This window comes from Amblyomma mixtum, chromosome 2 (assembly GCF_055824585.1).
Source record: "Amblyomma mixtum isolate Tamu chromosome 2, ASM5582458v1, whole genome shotgun sequence".
Taxonomy (NCBI): domain Eukaryota; kingdom Metazoa; phylum Arthropoda; class Arachnida; order Ixodida; family Ixodidae; genus Amblyomma; species Amblyomma mixtum.
This window is the reverse complement of record NC_143013.1, coordinates 61,106,937-61,126,246: the sequence shown is the minus strand read 5'-3', so window position 1 is coordinate 61,126,246 and position 19,310 is coordinate 61,106,937. Positions and strand designations below refer to the sequence as shown.

At 45.4% G+C, this 19,310-nt stretch overlaps 2 protein-coding genes across 3 annotated transcripts in view; both read left to right on the top strand.

The window, feature by feature from the left end:
• Window positions 1-4,592, top strand: part of LOC149359510 (sodium-coupled monocarboxylate transporter 2-like) — a 61,346-nt gene extending 56,754 nt beyond the window's left edge. Inside the window, exon 17 of the mRNA XM_089571718.1 lies at window positions 4,522-4,592. Coding sequence (XP_089427844.1) covers window positions 4,522-4,572 — 51 coding nt within the window. The 3' untranslated portion in view covers window positions 4,573-4,592. The remainder of the gene's footprint in view (window positions 1-4,521) is intronic.
• A 12,549-nt stretch (window positions 4,593-17,141) lies between these two features.
• LOC149359509 (sodium-coupled monocarboxylate transporter 2-like) overlaps window positions 17,142-19,310 on the top strand; it is a 38,104-nt gene continuing 35,935 nt past the window's right edge. The window contains exon 1 of one of the 2 annotated variants that reach the window (XM_089571709.1): window positions 17,142-17,243. The gene's annotated coding sequence lies outside the window, so the exon portion shown is untranslated. The remainder of the gene's footprint in view (window positions 17,244-19,310) is intronic. The other variant, XM_089571710.1, reaches the window with a different exon arrangement.

Below are 19,310 nucleotides of genomic sequence, written 5' to 3'. Positions count from 1 at the left end.
TCCGAGCAAAACAACTAAAAATAAACGAACAAAATAAGAAGTCAGTTCTACCATGATTAACAGGAATTCGGGAGAGCGTCCTGTCAGCGCCGCTCAGACTAGCGACTATGAGGTTCTGTTCTGCAGAAAACAGATAATTTCCTTCCAATTTTACGTCATGGATGGTTTTAATGCGCTATTTTTTATTGTTTAAAGGCATACGCGCCACGCGGTGACAGCTAAGGGAACTAGAGGAGCTTGTCCCAAATTCATGGTAATGCAATTCATGGTATTAGGGAATGGTATTAGAGAATCAATTCATGGTATTCATGGTATTGAGGAATGAACCAGTGGTTCTGGTGATGTTGAGATGCAAACCGAGTTGCACTCGCAAAAACTACATCGACAGTTACTGTGACAACGCGCCTCACAGTGAAAAAAAAAAAAAGCGGTATGCTCCCATGTTGTCACTCACCGCGATTACTTGTGTCTATACCATTTCGCTGCGGAGTCCAGAAATGCGGGATCAAATCAAGACCGCAGCGGAGGACTCCGGGTTAATTTCAACCACGTGGTTAGCTCTTTTAACATTCACTGACATCAGACAGCAGACGGAGACATTTCGATGGAGATGGAACTCAAAAGCGCCCGTGTACTGTGCGATGTCAGTTCAGGTTAAATGAACCCCAGATGTGAAGGCGGAGGCTTGGGCAAGTTGGTACATCATATGTAAGTGAAACAGCGCTAGGTGGTCGAAATTACTCCGAAGACTTCCACTATATGGCACGCCTCATAGCCCATGTGCTCCTCTGGGACGGTAAGCCCGCCGTACCGTACGATACCATGTAAAATTTCGAAAACTAGCCTATCTACCAGGAATCATTCAATTCGTAATCCCTCAGGTAGCGCAACTCGAAATAGGACATCAGATGGCAGAAGCGAGTTTCTCAAGTGCCTCAGCAATGTTAAGCGCTCGACACAAGAGCACGAGCACAGTGCAAGAAAAGGATGCACATCTCCTGCAACTGCACAGTTCATGGAAATGTGACCGGACACTTCGAATTTAATTCACCCATGGAGACGTGCGCGCAAAGTCAGGTCGCAGGTGATGTCGCCGGTGATGTCGCAGGTGATGTCGCAGGTGATGCCGCTTCAACACCGCTTCTCAGAACAGCAGGAACCAGCCGCAGGACTCCATGCTAATTGTTGATTTAAGTTGTAGTAAAAAAATATGCTCAAAAAACAAAACTAACCGCACTGCGCAGTGTAGAGAGAGCAAAACTCGAAGGATGTGCGATTAGCAAGAAAATGCTTAACATTTCGTAGTGGTCAGAAACCAAAAATGTAATGCATATAAAAATAACTAAAATAACTAAAAAAGGCAAAAACTTTGTGATCAGTCAGAACTGCTACATTCAGTCATGATATTTGTGTGGCCTAGTTGGTTCATTGTTACATAAGATTATTCCAGGGAGACGGAACAAGCCCACTATAAAACACACAACATAGGACCGGCGCTGTCATGTGTTGTGTGTTTTCTTGTGTCCTTTTTCTGTTGCGCTGGATTAATATTTTGAGTCAGAACTGTCCGATTACATTTCTGCAGCTGTACGCGCGCCATAGGTGGAAGAATTTCCATCTTTACCTCAACCAATGCCTCTGAAAAATGTTTGGTTTTGGTTTCATGGGAGTTTAACATCCCAAAACGACTCAGGCTATGAGGACCGCTGTAGTGGAGGGCTGCGAATAACTTTAACCACCTGGGGTTCTTTATCGAGCACTGACATCACACAGTACGAAATCCGAGCACCGCGGCCGGGATCGAACCCGCGTCCTTCGGGTCAGGGTCAGCGGCCGAGCACAGTAACCACTGAGCCACCGCTAGTCTTTGAAAAAGAAGCGATGTGTATTCTATGAGGTACAAGCATGGAAAGTGTTATGCTGTTTTTTACGCATCTTAAATGATTGCAGTGGGGCTTGCCAAGACAGGTAAAGCACGTGCCTCCTTAAAATAACTACCGGCAGGGGGTACGGGCCAAATGCTTGAGTTCGGTTTATGAGCGGCATCCGTTCGGTAATGCCAGTAGTGAAAACGAAACGAACTGGCAATGCGCCGCGATATCAGGAAGCGATCTTGCACCTTCGGCGAACTATGCAAATAAGCTCCTTCTAGGCTTTCTTAGGCGCCGGGCACGTCGAACCATTCCTCGGCTCGTGTACCGCAGCGTTGCCGCTAACTTCACGTTTCTTGCAACTATGGCGCGAAGACTTCAGGCGGCCGGCAGGTATTACTATGAAGGCCGGTGCAAACGAACCTCGTTAATTCACGGCGATAGTTTGCAACTAACCGAAACACACTATTTCTTTGAATGCCTCGCAGCAAGAACTGCGTCCCAAACCGTTTTTTTTTTTGCTTTCTTTTCGCGCGCGCATGTAGTTTCGAGAAAAATTAAGGGGCGAAATGTAGGAGCGCGTGCGCATATGCCTATTTGGGATATCCGCCGCCCCTAGCCGTATTTTAGGAAGTCTTTAGTGTGTAATACGTTGAAGGTGTTTTTTTTTTTTTCAGAACAGAACAGTAACTAAGGTTTCTAATGTTTTTTGACACGCTCACAGTTCCTGGGAAAAAAAATTCCCGGCCTTCAGACCTGTTCATTACGTCAAACGTTGGTTTGGGGTATTCCTAAGCGCAATGAATGAGAACGTTAGAGCATTCTAAGTAATAAACATTAAACAAAATGTTTTTCCTTCCATCCATGTATAAGCCACTATGAAGAACATTATCACAAGAGCATGGCTGACAAGTTTTCATTGAGTATAACATAAATAAGGAAAAATAAAAGCATGATCCCATATATTGACGTGTTTAAGCACAACAAACACACACATAGATACGTGCGGGAAATGCGCTGTGCAAACGGATGCCGTAAACAGTATGTAGCTGAAAGTAGAAAGAGAAGTCCCATACTGCAGTAAAAAATAAATTTGAAACATTGAGTCATGGACTCATGCATAGAAACGGTAAGCGGCGGCTAAGACATGCACAAATGAAGCTCACTGGCTTCAAATGCGAAACGAAAACAAAAACGCACGCAGAGTCCAAATGGGGGATACCGAGAAGTGTCAGCTTCGTATTGAGCTTGGCTCGTTTTTGGCCGAAAGTGGCGATTAATATGCTTTTTTTCTTGGGTCGGAATCCCGAAACATCTTTATTAATTTAAAAATGCGCCATATATGAAGCGTTTGCGTGTTTGAAGTAAGCTAACAAAATGAAAAGCATGCAGTTTCCAAAAATGTATTGCGCATACAACAGGAGGCCATCTTCGCCTTCCTGTGAAATTCAGGAACTTGCATGAGTCTACGACTTCATCAGAGCTGTTTGATTCGATATTGTTAGGAAATACAAAATAACATGAATCGCCGCGCCGCCATATTTGTGCCGCAGGATCCACGTTTTGAGCCAAACGTTAGCCAAGCCAAATAGGAAGTTCACAACAGTTCTGCGACGGATAAAGGGCTCTTTTGAAAAGCCGCATTAGCGACAACGTATCTTACTCCTCCGGGTGATTTTGCATACCCGGAATTTTTGGACAAGCGTATTTTTCAAAGGGAAGTTCTTTATGAACAGTTTTTTCATACATCGTTAAGAGTCCACTTTAACAGTCAGTATTTCCGCACATCTCCCCCCAATGTGCTTCAATTTTTTTTTTCGCTATTAAGATTTTTTGTTTGATTTATTGGGGCTTAACGTCCCAAAGCAACTCAGGCTATGAGGGACGCCGTAGTGAAGGGCTCCGAATAATTTCGACCACCTGGGGTTCTTTAACGTGCGCTGGCATCGCACGACACACGGGCCTCTAGAATTTCACCCCCACCGAAATTCGACCGCCACGGCCGGGATCGAACCCTCGTCTTTCGGGTCAGCAGCCGAGTGCCATGCGTAACCACTGAGCCACCGCGGTGGCTTTATTAAGATTTTTGCTGTCGTCAAAAATGTTCCCCTTTCGTTTTCAAAGGCAGTCTTCACTACTCGATGTGATCGAAGGACAAACTTTAAAAGTAAGATTTTGCTAGGCACCGCAAGAGGGAACCATTAGCTGCAATATTTAAATAAAAGTACACCTAAAGTTGAAGAAACTCTATGACTGATTATTTTCCCGCTTAGAAAGTTTTTTCGGAGCTTGCAGCGTTAGTAAAAGAAAAATGAAAAGGCGAAGGCAAGCAACGTCAAATACGGAGGAGCTAAAGCAGTAGTAGTTAGATGGACGTCCTAATTTATTCTGCGGGGAGATGAAACTGAACATGAACGTGGAGGTTAGCAGGCAAGAACGATTTCGAAAAGCCTTGCATCTACTTAGTACTACCACAATATGCACGTTGCTAGCGCCACATGTTGAGCTCCTTATATCAAATATTGTGTTTAAGCCCGTCGTTCAAAGCAGCGGAAAGCAAGAGTGTTAGCCAAGCTTGGAAAAATTCCTACTTCCACGTTTAACCCTTTTTTGTCGTTTTTCTTACTTTTTATTTTTCCCAACTTCGCAGAACGGAGTGTCACCGACAGAACTCAAGCGGCTGATGTCAGAGGACAAATAAAAAAAAAACAGCTGAACACATCTCGTTTCAAATATCTGCGTAAACATGTAGTTCGACTGCCTGCGCCACTGGCAAAGGTGAGGGTTGCGTTGGACGGTTTTAAAATTTCGCTCAACGCAGCCACATTTTGCAGTAAACAATGTCCCTCCTTTTAGAGGTTGCAGTAAACATTTTAGAGGAGGCAAGCGATCGGCGATTATGAACTGCATTCTTTGATAGCCAATAAAACTGCCCGTCAGCGGAAGTCACGGTGAGAATGCGCTAGCATTGACAAATATTAATGACCATTAAAAATAAGCATAAAGTAAACAAACGGTAAACAACTTTTTGCACAACATCGCGCCATGAATAAACAAAAGTCTTACAAGGAGCGCTTTGCTGTTTATCAAACGCAAAGTTTTTTGCGCCGTCGTAATTGCACTTATGCTGAACCAGCGATAATACCAGAGTTCTCCAATAAAGACTGGCCTAGTGCTCAACTTCTTGCAATCGCTTGCATTCATCCTGCCTTCTATTACTGCAGGGTTCTTTGCGTCATGCAGTACCTGTAGATTTCATTTCAAGACTCCTGTCCTTTAATGTCCTGTCCTTTCAAGAGTCCTTTAATGAGGATTGAGTGAAATTAAATGTGACCATTATATAAGACTCTGATAATACAATGCCCCCATCATTTACCCGCCTCATTTTGCCCGCAAAAAAAAAAGGCATTTTTCATGCCCCAAAATGCTCTCCCAGGGTTACTTGTACTATGTAGCAGCTGTGCATTCAGGAACAAAAGTCTTTGGACCGCGCGCTTTGCAAAAAAAAGTGGACAGCTCTGTTATGCGCTGCACGCTACATACCACAGTTGTAGACGTGAAATAACAGGATTCGGGCTTTCACTTCTGCAAATGTGGTCTCCAGCCGGCGGCTAACAACAGAGCTGTCGGCTTCGTTTACAAAGTACGTGGTCCAAGGACCTTTTTCCGGACTGTACATTTTATTTCAAGAATCAGAACAGGGACGTAAGGTGGCTGCAGCCCTAGCACTTATCTCAATGCTCACAACTGAAAACCACTTGGCATTAGAGGGCGGTGCGTGACAGCCTAAATGCAATAAACATGCACTGACTGAAAAGTGTTCCACAAAGTTTAGAGCAGGAATTACAAAAGAAAGTATATGCAAAAAGGAGTCACTGTGTATCGACTTCACTGTATTGCACTGAATATTACGTCTCTTCATAGTGTATGGACTGAACTTTGCTGGGACCAATTTACGGCTTCCTAGGCACATTTGTGCATTCCTGAAGAAACTTCGAAGTGCAGATACGTCTCAAAAATTTCGGTTCAGACACTGTGGACAAGAGACCTCGTTGAACAACCGTTACATGCACACCAGATGGAAGACTCACCGTTAACTGTGAATAGTTGATGGCTCGTTCAAACAGAAACATAGGCTTGGTCGGGACTTGTTTCAAGTTGCTTGAAAACATAGCGCAAAAAAGACCCGTCAGGTTGTATGCCATCCTTGAGTTTTTTTCATTTTTCGCACTGTTAACGAGGAACACACGCTGCGAGTCAAGCAGATTCTGCACAGCGCTGCGTACACGGGCGTCGTATTTCAGCTGAGCCCATACCTCTACCGTGGCATAATGACAGTGCTGTGCAAGGCACCCGAAAGCCGCATCACATGTGTCCCCAAACTGTTCCGCTAACCACAGTAGATGCGCAGCGCCTGTGTTCAAGTTACTAGCCTGTGAAGGGCTGAGCAAAAACAGCTGCACTGATTATATACGGACATATATCGGCGACTCGTTGAAACCTGCTCTCAACAGCGTCAGTTTCCAGCCTTTGCTTCCAAGGTGAGTCCATTTGGTGCTCTTTTTGTTGTGGACTCCTCACGCGTTTCGTGGAGGTATGGTAGGCCCAGCTACGTGAAAATACAAGTCTGCTGTTTTTCGCAGCAGTATTACCAGCAAATGATGTGAAAACCCGCTAGGTGTATACCATCGCCAAACATCATAGAGCTATTTGGCCGCCCAGATCTGTTGTGCAAGCCATTCGGAACGCTTGTTTTATACCGACAGCTGTTTCATCGAATTTTGGCCCCGACGCCGAGGCAGGAAAACCTTCTCACGTGAACGCTTTGAACGAGAGTTCCGGTTCGTTCAGACGTCGACCCTCAACATGCTTCGCTCAAGAAGCGGAGGTCCAAGCAATGGATGCCTCTCGAAGCGCTCTGAAGGCTTGCAAGGAGCGTGCGTGGCAGGAACACAGAGCGACCGTCGCCATTTTATCAGCCGTCAGTGCCGCCGCGGTGGCTCAGTGGTTATGGTGCTCGGCTTCTGACCCGGAAGACGCGGGTTCGAACCAGGCCTCGGCCGTCGAATTTCGATGCATGCGTAATTCCAGAGGCCTGTGTACTGTGCGATGTCAGTGCACGTTAAAGAACCCCAGGTAGTCGAAATTTCCGGCGCCCTTCACTACGGCGTTCCCTGTAGTAATCTTGTAGCGTTGGGTCAATGGCTTTCGTCACCCTGAAAGCAGGAACCGTTCTGTGGATAGCTTGGGTCTTATAGGATGGAGAGCTCAGGGAACACGGCAGCTCATGAATGTGCCCGAGAATTCGTCAACCGGGCACAGAGCGACCAGTGTTCCTGGTTCAGGAGGGAGTGCCTGGTAACCTACAATGAAATCACCCTCCACTATCGAAACGATTGACTAAAATACCCACCCGTGCACAAATTCCTCTCCAAAGCAGAGCAGGTTGCCAGGCAGCAACTTCAAACGGGCACATTCCAAATCCTTATATCTAATGCCTGATGTAACCCGCGGAATACAATTCCCGCTGCACTCCCTGCAATAATTCTAAAGTGAACCTCAATCACATCCTATTCGAATGCCCAGAGGACCAGCCACCTCTGAGGTTCCAAATCTCAAACCAAAGTCAGCGGGAGCCTGCGTTGCTCAGCCCTGACCCGAAGGTACAACTCCGGGTAGTGAGTTGAGCCCTAGAGGTCGCAGTGAAGCATGGACTTCAAGCCACCTAGCGCCGCCGAGAGGGCCCACGCGCTATCTAAACCTTATCTTTAACCCCGACCCTCTATGTCTTATGGCAAATCAAAGTTTATTTCATCCTCCGCCTCCACCACCATGAAAGCAAAACAGCAGGCATCTACACACTCTACCTCTGATTACATCGCGACTCCATATCTGTCGGGTGCGCAACTAAGCATCCCACTGATAAAGTTTTAGTCACGTGCTTTTGTTAGAAGAGTCGACTCTGCTGCATGCTTTGCGCCGTGGTTCCATCCGCATGATGAGCGCACGCTGCAGTGACCATATTGAACACAAGAGCACAGACAGATGGCGCGCTCCTGAAAACGCTGGCTGCTCTGCCCTCAACCCTTAGGGCTCAGAAGCCGAACAACAAGCCCACTAAGCCACCTCACGATGTTGCTGACAATAGAATTAGAAAACATTTTCGCGTGTCATCGAGAACATTGACACCACCACTCAAGGGCAGGCAACGTACCAAGGGTGACACGGAACAAAATACACTGCAACTACAGAACGTGTTTACCAAGAGCATTGTTTGGACAGCCGTAGAAGCAGAAAACAGAGAATTGTTTACGCAAATGAGTGCAGAAATGTCGCCGACACTTGCAGAAAACTCATGCTACCAGGTCCTGTGTACTCAGAACACATGCATACGACCCTCCAGCGAGCATCAAGGTGGAGCGCAACACTTCTTGGAAACGTCTACGGTCTGACCACAATGAACTACACCTCCACTCGTGTCACCGGTACACAGAATTACACTGTCGTTCGTTGAAGAGCGTGCATCGTGTGTACGGAGCGATGTCATGATTGCCGTCCGTTTATGGTGCCGAGCGTTGAATGGTAATGAGGAGAACGACGCCCTTGCCGTAGGTGTGAGCGAATAGTTACGATTGTTTGTCAAGGTCACGCGGCGTTTCCCGTCTGAAACCGTGCCGTCAATGCAATCAGCGCGCTTGGCGGTAATGGGAGAGCAATTAGAGTCCCTGGTGCGACAGGGAGGTTATAACGGAGAAACTGCCTCCAGCAGCAGTGCCTATGGTAGAGGGTAGCTTCTCAAAGAGTATTAATGCTTAAGAATCAGCGCATTCACGAAAAACGTGAATGGTTAAGCAAAAGCGATTACACGGTGTCACAATTTAATACGCCAATTCCGCGTTAGCAACTGCAGAGCTTGTTCTTCTCTCGGTCGTTTTCGCCGAAGACACTCACGGAGTGCGCCTGGCTTCCAGTTTGTCTTCTACATTCGCTTAGGCCGGAAGAATAGACAACAATCCAGAACTGAATTAGCGCGCGCAGCAGCACTATGGGAGGTGCCTATCGACGCTGAGTGCGTCTGGCTACATGCGTAGCCGAACTTTAAAGGCATGTATTACTAAAGAAGACTTTGCGTGTCATATTGTGCAATCGTTGGTTTGGTTGGTTTTGTGGGGTTTAACGTCCCAAAGCGACTAAGGCTATGAGAGACGCCGTAGTGGAGGGCTCCGGAAATTTCGACCACCTGGGGTTCTTTAACGTGCACTGACATCGCACAGCACACGGGCCTCTAGAATTTCTCCTCCAAAGAAATTCTAGCCGCCGCGGCCGGGATCGAACCCGCGTCTTTTGGGCCAGCAGCCGAGCACCATAGCCACTGAGCCACCGCGGCGGCAATCGCTTTAGCTTAAGCAAAAGCATTTTGGTTGAGTATTTTGTTCAGAACCGAATCAAACACGAATAGTGTATCTTTGTTGTAGAGTCGAATGCGAGTAGGGTCGATTAAACCGAATCAAGTACGAGTCGAATATTTTTTAAAATATTCCGTACTTGAGCGAATATTCATGCAGAACGAATTATCGTGCGACAGCGCTAAGTGCTATAGCTGCGGCTCTGCATCAGGGCCCTATAACATGTGGAGTTATAATTATAGCTGTCAAAAAATGCAATATTGATCTCCATTAAAGGGCACGGAACACTGAGTCAGAACGTTAAAACTCTGAACTTTAGGCCATACGCATGGGCAACTATAATTTGCTACTGGTGATGATAGCCATTATACTACGCCATGTATGTCAATGTAGATGAGAGGGTTATGATCGCATATGACATGGAAACTTGCCTCTGCCCTGTTGCTCTTCTCAGTCTTGGAGGCCATGTATGGCAATTCACTACGCCGCCACACTTACGAACTGCATCATAGCGCTGAACCTTCCATCTCGCTTTGGGCGAGATGGAAGGTTCTAACGCCGCCATGCAGTGCGGCGTTAGACTGGACCCTATTTTTAAAGCAGCCGTAGAATAAAAATGTGGCTCGCTTTAATCGAAATTCGCACCAATTATTCAGTCCATTCGAAGACTTGAAGATACCTAGTCGATTAGTTTCAAATAACTCCGAAAATCGATCATTTGATTCTCGAACAGCGGGATATTCGGTACGATATTTGAAAGTTTCGAATATTCGCGCGTCCCTACCTAACCTTGATGTGGAGGACTTTTATTTATTTTTAGCGACAGCATTGCGGATAAATAGAGCCCACATAATCCCGAAGGAGTTCCCGGCAAGGTCCGATGGTGGGGCCGCTAGATCCAATCTTCGGAATCCGGCGGTCGATGCTTTGAGAGCTATTCTTGGAACGCCCGCCGTGATACTATCGGCGTTGATCCAATTACACTGGTTTCCCGCTTGTTACTCGCGAAGGTTGCAGGAGGGACTCTCTCCGAGCTATATGTTGCCGCGCTGTCTTCAACGAAGAAGCATGTTGCAGACGAAAAAAGCCACCCTCATCTAGTGTGGTGCAGATAGGCCTGGGAGAGGGCGATCTCAAGAGATGTGGAGAACGAAATTGTCGGTTGGTTGAAAGTTGAAACTCTTTCGAAAACAGGCTCAAAATGTGCTTCACTGCATCCGCACAATATATGAACATTAGCACGCTTTAAAATGTAGCAAGGACAATCAGTGACTGGAAAAATCTCACTGTTGAAGTTGTGAACCAGAAGTCATTTTAAACTGATTGTTGTTATTTAGCGTGTCACGGTATTTATTCTTTTTGTTTAACCTGTATGTATGCATGTTTTGCATGTATGCTCGTGACTATATTTTGTTTGTTTTTTTGTATTTTGGAAAAGCAATGCTCCCGCCATTAATCTTGTATCAAGATCGCAGTATTCATAAATAAATAATAAATAGACAAATTGTCCGTTGTCCTATCTACCTTTCTTGTGTGTGTCGTGTTTTGCGCTAGCTTTTGTACGAAGACAAATAAACATTACCCAATTTTTTTTTTGGCTGCGGAAATCTCGAACAAATAATTTATGGGGACCAATACCTTGTGTGTTGGAAATGTGACATAATATGTGGCATATGTAACAATGTACCATATCAGAAGCGGTTGATGATTTTACCGAAAGTGGTGTCACTTGCCTCCATTCAATGGGAATTTCCGGTCTGGTGACGTCAGCTCCTTCCAGCCAATGGACGAATTTTATGAACTACGACACATTTTTTTCCTTCCGGTGGGGCTTTTAATGCGGTAGAATTCAAAAAGCAAAAAAACCGGAATAGCCAGCTGGAATGCTCCGTTTGAACGTAACTTTAAATATCCAGGGTAATTTATTTCCTTGCCTCGACTAAGCAGCACAGCGAGGCATCTGTGTTATGTTTTAGACAAACGTAGCTCGACGCATATAAAAAAAATTTTTTTCTGTTCTTTTTCCTATGCCCAATGCTGTTTCGTTCGCACTGCTGATCTCACGTCGGTCGGATCATGCGTATCAAGCAATGCCTGCGCGTCTTAGAGCAGGAGTCTTTATCTAGAGGTCATCTTTAACTAAGAATAAGAATGGGGTGGAGCGCATATGGCAGGTTCTCTCAGATCATGAATGGTAGCTTACCAATATCCCTGAAGAGAAAAGTATACAACAGCTGTATCCTACCGGTACTCACCTATGGGGCAGAAACGTGGAGGCTAACAAAGAGGGTTCAGCTTAAGTTAAGGACAACGCAGCGAGCTATGGAAAGGAAAATGATAGGTGTAACGTTAAGAGATCGGAAGAGGGCGGAGTGGGTGAGGGAACAAACGCGGTTTAATGACATCTTAGTTGAAATCAGGAGGAAGAAATGGGCTTCGGCAGAGCATGTAATGCGAAGGCAAGATAACCGCTGGTCCCTAAGGGTAACGGAGTGGATTCCAAGAGAAAGCAAACGTAGCAGGGGACGGCAGAAAGTTAGTTGGGCGGATGAGATTAAGAAGTTTTCGGGGATACAGTGGCGGCAACTAGCGATGGACAGGGTTAATTGGAGAGACATGGGAGAGGCCTTTGCCCTGCAGTGGGTGTAGTCAGGCTGATGATGATGATGATATCTTTAACTAAAGCTCCTTGTGACTGGAGTCAAAAATAACCACCGAATCGAACCACTTTCCCACCTTCATCACCTTCCTAAATGACGTATATCTTTGAAGCACGGATGGACAAGCACTTAGAAAGCTACAGAAATTCACATCGTTCTTGTAGCGTTAACGAGCCTGCATACTATTCTGCGCTGAGTTGTTATTATTCCGATCCTAGTATTCTTATAATAGTCTACTTCTGCAGTCAGTTACTACTTGAGAATGCAGCACGGGCTCCGCCTCCGCAGACTATGCACTACCGTTCCTGCTCTCCGATATGCAGGGTGTGTAACCTAAGATTTTACACAATTTTTAGAAATGGACTTTCTGTGTTAGGAAGAGAGCTGTTTTTGGCATAGAATTTTCAGTGGTGTGATATATCAGAATACAGCTGTGCTAACTAGTAAGCTGGTAAACTAATACTGAATAGTTCAATTTTAAACTCTTATTATTAGGCTCCTTAATTATTGACAGGCGCGTAGCCCACCGCAGTTAATATTCATATCAGTTTTTTAGAATTTCTAAAACGTGGTTACCATCGGTGCTGTGGCCCAACAAATTCTTGCTACATCAGGCCGAAATACATGCGTTTTCGAGAAGCTTGCAGGCAAAGCAACCTATCCAGTGCACGTAACTCGTCGAAAAAGCCAAAATTTGTTGGGCCACAGCACCGAGGGTAACCGCGTTTTCGAAATTCTAAAAACTGATATGGACATTAATCATGGTGGGCTACATGCCTTTCAATAATGAACAGCCTAACGGAAGCGATTAAAAAGTTAACTATTCAATAGTAGTTAACCAGCCGACTAGTTAGCTCGTCTCAGCAGTATTCTGATTTATTACACCACTGAAAACGCTATGCCGAAAAAAGCACTCTTCTATCTCAAAGAGCGCATTTTGAAAATTTGGGTAAAATCTTAGGTGAAACACCGTGTATAAAATAGACGCTATAGAAAAAACGCTAGCCACAAAATCCTGCGTTTAGAAGAAGGCAAAAATGACGGATAGAGAGTTCCAAAACTTTAAAAAATTCATCGAGCATAAACAGTTCATTACGGGCACATATAGTTTTGTTCTCGTAAAAGCCCGCCATGGAACAGCTAAATGATAAGCTCGTGGCAAACAGCGACCGCACGTGTATTTCTTCTTCTACCTGTATAAACGTAATCTGTTCGAAATGAAGGATTTTTTATTAACTACCAGAATATCTGCAGAAAAATAAAATGCTTTGTAAACGGCGCTCTTTGGAGATCTAATTGATCCCCTTTCACTGCGTCTCTGTCTTTTGTACGAACGCAAGAGAATGAATATTCGGTGTGCCCTCATCTTCGACAACAAGGCAAGGGCCGTGACTTGCAAGCGGCGTATGTCTCTACGAAGCGGGAAATCTTAATGCATTACTGCGATAGCCACCGCCTCTACTCGGCACCTGCCTAGGGGCTGAGTAAGGCGGAGGAGCGAACTCTGCGGCGCCTGCAGACGGGAACTCTTCTCTGTCCTGCCATAGCAAAACACTTCGATACGAACACAGCTGGGGGCTGCCCGCACTGTGGAGGGATCTGCGATATCTTTCACATGGTGTGGTCATGTACTCAGGGTCCTCACCTTCCCCCACCCCCACCCCAGAAGCATGGGAGACTGCCCTCCTCAACTGCTCCACACTGGAGTTCCAAAGGGCTCTAGTAAAGCGGGCACGAGGCGAGGCGTCGTCGTGTGGTGTCCCGGACTAAGGATACCGACCATGTAGCGGGGTCTTCTGATCCCCAAACTCTCTCTGAGTATTAAAAAACGTTTTTCACCACCATCTACGAAGCCAGAAGAAATATTTACAACTTTTATGTGAATCTTAAGGGTCTCCCCCGTACATCACTAGACACCAAAAACTGGAAACCGCGGAAGGTCGAAACCGGTTCGGTGTGACATCACCACACAGTTTGACGAATTATGGCGAATTTATGGCCGAATGGCGTAAAATGGCGTGTCTTGAAGATGCAGAATGTAATAATGTATCATATAAGCGAACATGGAGTCATAGGCAAAATTTCCTTGAATTAAAACAAGCGAAAATCTCCAATTGTGGGTGGAGAGTGTGACGTCACGTACATAACGAGGCGTGACGTCAGTGAACTTCATCACTCGCAGCCATTAGGAGCGTACTTGGAGCCACTCGGAACCGCTCGGGACCACTCGAAGCCAATGAGAGCGCAGAGTGACGGTCTCGTCAGAATCCTGCGGTACATGAACGTGACCTAGCAGCAAAGCGCCAAGCTCGACGATGCGATCGCGCAGAGAAGGCGAAAGACGCTTAGTGCATGCAACGGAGGAGCAAGATACACTCCGATACGCGACAGCGCAAGACATTACGGCGACAGCGCCTTAATATCTTGCGCTGTCGCATATCGGAGAATACCTTGTTCCTCTGTCGCATACACTAAGCGTCCTTCGAATTCGCTGTGCGATCATGTTTCTTAAGCTATCTCTAAACGTACTACAACCGGAAAGAAAGAAAGAAAGAAAGAAAGAAAGAAAGAAAGAAAGAAAGAAAGAAAGAAAGAAAGAAAGAAAGAAAGAAAGAAAGAAAGAAAGAAAGAAAGAAAGAAGGAAAGAAAGAAAGGAAGAAAGAAAGAAAGGAAGGAAGAAAGAAAGAAAGAAAGAAAGAAAGAAAGAAAGAAAGAAAGAAAGAAAGAAAGAAAGAAAGAAAGAAAGAAAGAAAGAAAGAAAGAAAGAAAGAAAGAAAGAAAGAAAGAAAGAAAGAAAGAAAGAAAGAAAGAAAGAAAGAAAGAAAGAAAGAAAGAAAGAAAGAAAGAAAGAAAGAAAGAAAGTGTCCCCTCAACTTCTACTTTCTCGCTGCGGCGCAGTCTTCCGGTGACGCGCCTCGAAAAGCGGCTTTTATTGCGCATAGCAGGCTGCCGGACGTAGAGCACAGATAGGCATGCCTTCAATGAGGACGACTCAGAGTCGTAGCCCGCATACTTCCTGTCACTCATGATGCACGGCACGAAATGAGTTTTGCTACCACGCGGTACAGCGGATGCAGTGCGACTCATACCCAACAATTCTGGGCAAAAGCGTGTTCCAATGGCAAGCCGTTTACAAAAGCAATTTTTTTCGCATAATGTAAGATTTCACTGCAACATTCAGTATATCCGCTCATCACCCGACGTCAGTCGTGAATTTGTTTTTTCTGTTAACATTCTTGTGAGCGCCTAAAGCTTTCCCCACTGGTTTTCTATTGCAATCTTAACTCTTTGATGCGATCGGTGGAAACACTTTAAAAGAAATATTTTAGACATATCAGAAGAATGAACGATTTCCTTCAATATTTCTGTAATATGATCTTACAATTTTCCAATTTCAAAATTTTTGTCGGAGAATGTTGGACATGAAAACTGCGCAAAGTGAGCACGAGGCCACCACATCTTGGTTACAAGCACGTCAGAACGAGGAATAAAACAAAATAACGCCAAGCGCGAGCGGCCATTTTAAATCAGTCCACCATTTTTCCACGTCGTTAGCTCAGTGGTTGCCGCGATTGGCACGAGGAGCGGGAGGGATATAACAATTTGGAGGGCACTGAGAGGCTTCTGCACGCTTAAGCTGCAACATAATATACTGTATATCTGCTTATGCTAATCTCTTTTCGCCTTATTTTTTATTTTAACATGTCGTTTTTACCGCGGCCTTCCATGACAGCCACCGGAATCCAAAGATACTGAATTTCACAAAGACAAAAAAAAATGATGCCCAGGCTTAGCTTGGTTAAGCCAAGAATGCGTTGCATATTGCGCGGTCTTTTTGCGCGAGGTATTGCTTGGCGGCACTCAATTTTGTCAGCAGCCTTTCCTCCGTGACGTATGGATGAATGGATGGATGGCTAGGAGCGCCCCCTTTGAAACGGGGTGGTGGCAACCGCCACCATGCTCAGCCGTTGTTTTTTTTTCTTGAATTTTTTCTTTTTTCTTCTTTTTCTCTTTTTTTTCTTTCTTTTTCTTTTTTTCTTGTTTACTGTGTTTGCAATTCTCACAAAGAATCGCCATCATCATTACCTACGGTTTTTCCTCCGGCTGTCGTGACGTCACGTCACGTGGTTTGTTGGCTGCCCGGCCGCGCCCAAGGGCTGAACTGAGTGATTGCAATATGCTACGCATAAAAAAACGAAATATGGAGCAAACTAAAGAACAGAAAGCAGGAATGACATAGCAAAGTAACATCTCGCTCCAAAAAAAAAACAGTTTGCTTTCCCACAACGGCCAATTCCCAACGCGACAGCGTTAAAGGCCTAACCTAGAAAATCCGGCGTCGGAATTTGCGCTGTTTACGAAAAATCACGAGCACGGTTCTGGCAGGTGGCGCCCAGAGAGCAACCTAGGAGGCGGGTGGGCCACCTAGGTCACGTGGCCTTGTGACGTCATCACAACCTGCCCACCGGATAGTGAGAAGACTGCCCGCCGTGGCATGTGGCAGTTAATCATTGGTAGCTCGGGAAGAACAACCTGGGTCACACAAGGCCCACCGCTGGGAGAACCTGCCATCGCAGGGCAGTGGCGCATCGCTTAATCGCTGTACCACTGCGCCAGGACAGGTATGAGGACTCCCAGGGACATATGAGTGTAAAGTAGGGAAGGACGTTCTGCATATATGAGAATTAACCCATTACGCTATCGTGCCATACCCTTAAGGCGGAGCTTAAGTCCCTCCAATTTTTGTCTATTCTTGCAGGAACAAGTAACATTAAATACACAAAATAGCCCACATAAACTCTTGCTTGCTTAGCATACTTTTCTCTCTTTTAATCAAAGCTTACCAGACTTGACGTTCAAAAACCAGCTTGAAGCACACGCTACCTATGCATGAAAGGATATCCCAACATAGTCTCACGTTACTGCGGTTAGTGCTTCTCCACCGTACACACGCATATCCCCGCACATGCCTCCCGCAGAAAACAACAGCAAAATAGACGAAAGAGTTGACGGCCACCGAAGCAACTGCGCGAACAGTCTCACCTGTCGGCAGTGCTGTGCGCTCAACAGCTGAATTTCAATGCGCCGCACGTTTCGCCAACTCGTTTCCGTTTTGCGCACAGCCGTTCACATTTCGGGGAACTCTCGTCGCGGGCCAGCGGTGCGATCTCGCGTCCTTCGTCAGTCGACGGCCTGATATTATACTGCCGACAAGTGCCGACCGCGTAGAAGCCTCATATCGGTCAAAGAGTGTACAACGTGCGGCCTACCGGGAGCACGGTCGCTGGCCACACTGCGAAGAAACGGTATGTGCATAAGCATTGTATTGTATATTGTAGGCAGCGTTCAGAGCTAGTACTTTTATATATATAAAGTTAAGTAAAACGTTGTTCGTTCGGTGTCCGCAACTTCTCTGTCATGGTGGGTATCGATTGTAAGCCTGCCGTGAAGAAGGGAATACCATTACCAAAACTATTGGTAAAATAAAGCTCGAAAGAACAGTCGCGTTTGACGTAATGCTGTACCTATACTAGTAACCTGGGCCATTGGAACCAGAATACTATATATATATATATATATATATATATATATATATATATATATATATATATATATATATATATATATATATATATATATATATATATATATATATATGCAGTAGCCATGAAGCTCGCGTTCATCTGCTGAACGCCAGCTTCTGGCCGGAACGACCTAATAAATGTTTCGATATGAAGTGATGTTCCTCCTTTTACTTAACTTATAAACAGCAGTTAAGAAAGCTTTTCTTCGCAATATATATATATATATATATATATATATATATATATATATATATATATATATATATATATATATATATATATATATATATATATATAGTGTTTTTTGCCCTTTACAGATTTTTTAAAAAGAAGGCGTTCATAGCATCGTGAATGCCGCCTTCATGGAATGTATATTCGTTTCGGCGGACACAAGATAAGGCAATAGCGGTCCCAGTTAAATAATTAATTAGCCAAATTTCGTTAATTATATTATTAACTCTACACTTTACGCTGCATATTGCAATCGCAATTTTGGAGACTTCAATGATTCAAAGCAAATACAATATGCAGCATGTCCCTAAGTGCAAGAGGTATAGAGATATTCGCGATTGAATTTTCAGCCTTTTCGGATCCGATTCGGGAACTGCACGCTCAGAGTGCGTCAGAAATCCCACCCACGATACTACGTAAGAGACTGGCGAAATGACGACGACAACCGACAGCACCAAGGCCGACAAGGCTGTGACTGCGGCAGGCAGGCGCTCGAGAAGAGAGCATAGTCACTGCTTCCGTGAGCACCACGCGCTCTTTTTTAGTCATTTGCATTGAATTTGGAGGCACGTTTCCTGCCGTCAGCGGATTCGAAAAAGCAGCACGGTGATAACGCGCAAGATTTCCCTTTTCGCTCTGGCTCGGCCAAGAAAGGAATGGTGTGCAAGTTGTTTACTTGTGCTCTATTATTTTTCATCTAAAGTAATTTCAAAAGACGTGAACTGATGACTGTCGCCCGGTCGTATCTTTTTGGCTAGGTTTTATGCATCAGTAATGCTCAAACTGCCTGCCTTCAACCGCTACGCATGCCATGAATCTCTAGCACTCGTTTCACAACCTGCGGGAGTATATTCGGACGTGCCCTGATTATTTGTTTCAGGTCTGCCACGTTTTCGGGTTCAGTTGCGTAGACTTCGTTCTTGACGTAACCCCAAAGAAGTCCAATGGAGTTAGGTCGGGTGACCTAGGTGGCCAAAACATGATCCCACCGCGCCCTATCCACTTACCGGGGAAGTTGTTGTCGAGTCAATCCCTTGCACGCGACGAGAAGTGCGCAGGCGTCCGGTCGTGCTGGAACCACGAGCTGTGGACTTGACAACGGAATCTCGGACATGAAATCGCTGACAGCACCACTTAGAATACTCGCTCTGTATGACTGCTGTTAGATTTTCTTCCGGAAAGTACGGCCCCACAACTCGATCTGAATAAATGCAACACCAGGCATTCACTGACCACCGGACTTGTTCCCGGAGCCTGTGCGGGTACTGATCAGACCAGTAGTGGCCGTTGTGTACATTGACACCCCATTACGGCAAAAGTGGGCCTCGTCCGTCCACAGAACTTTCCTGAAGAAGTCTGTGCCTTCGGCAAAGTTGATCAACGCCCAGTTGCTGAATTCATACCGCTTTTTATAATCGTCTTCACTGAGAACATTTTGCAGCGATATGTGGTAAGGATAAAAACTATGCTTCTTGAGCACTCTCCAAACTGAATAGCGGGAGGATCCAACGGCCTCGACGATTTGACGGATGCTGGCTTCGGGGTATGCACGAACGT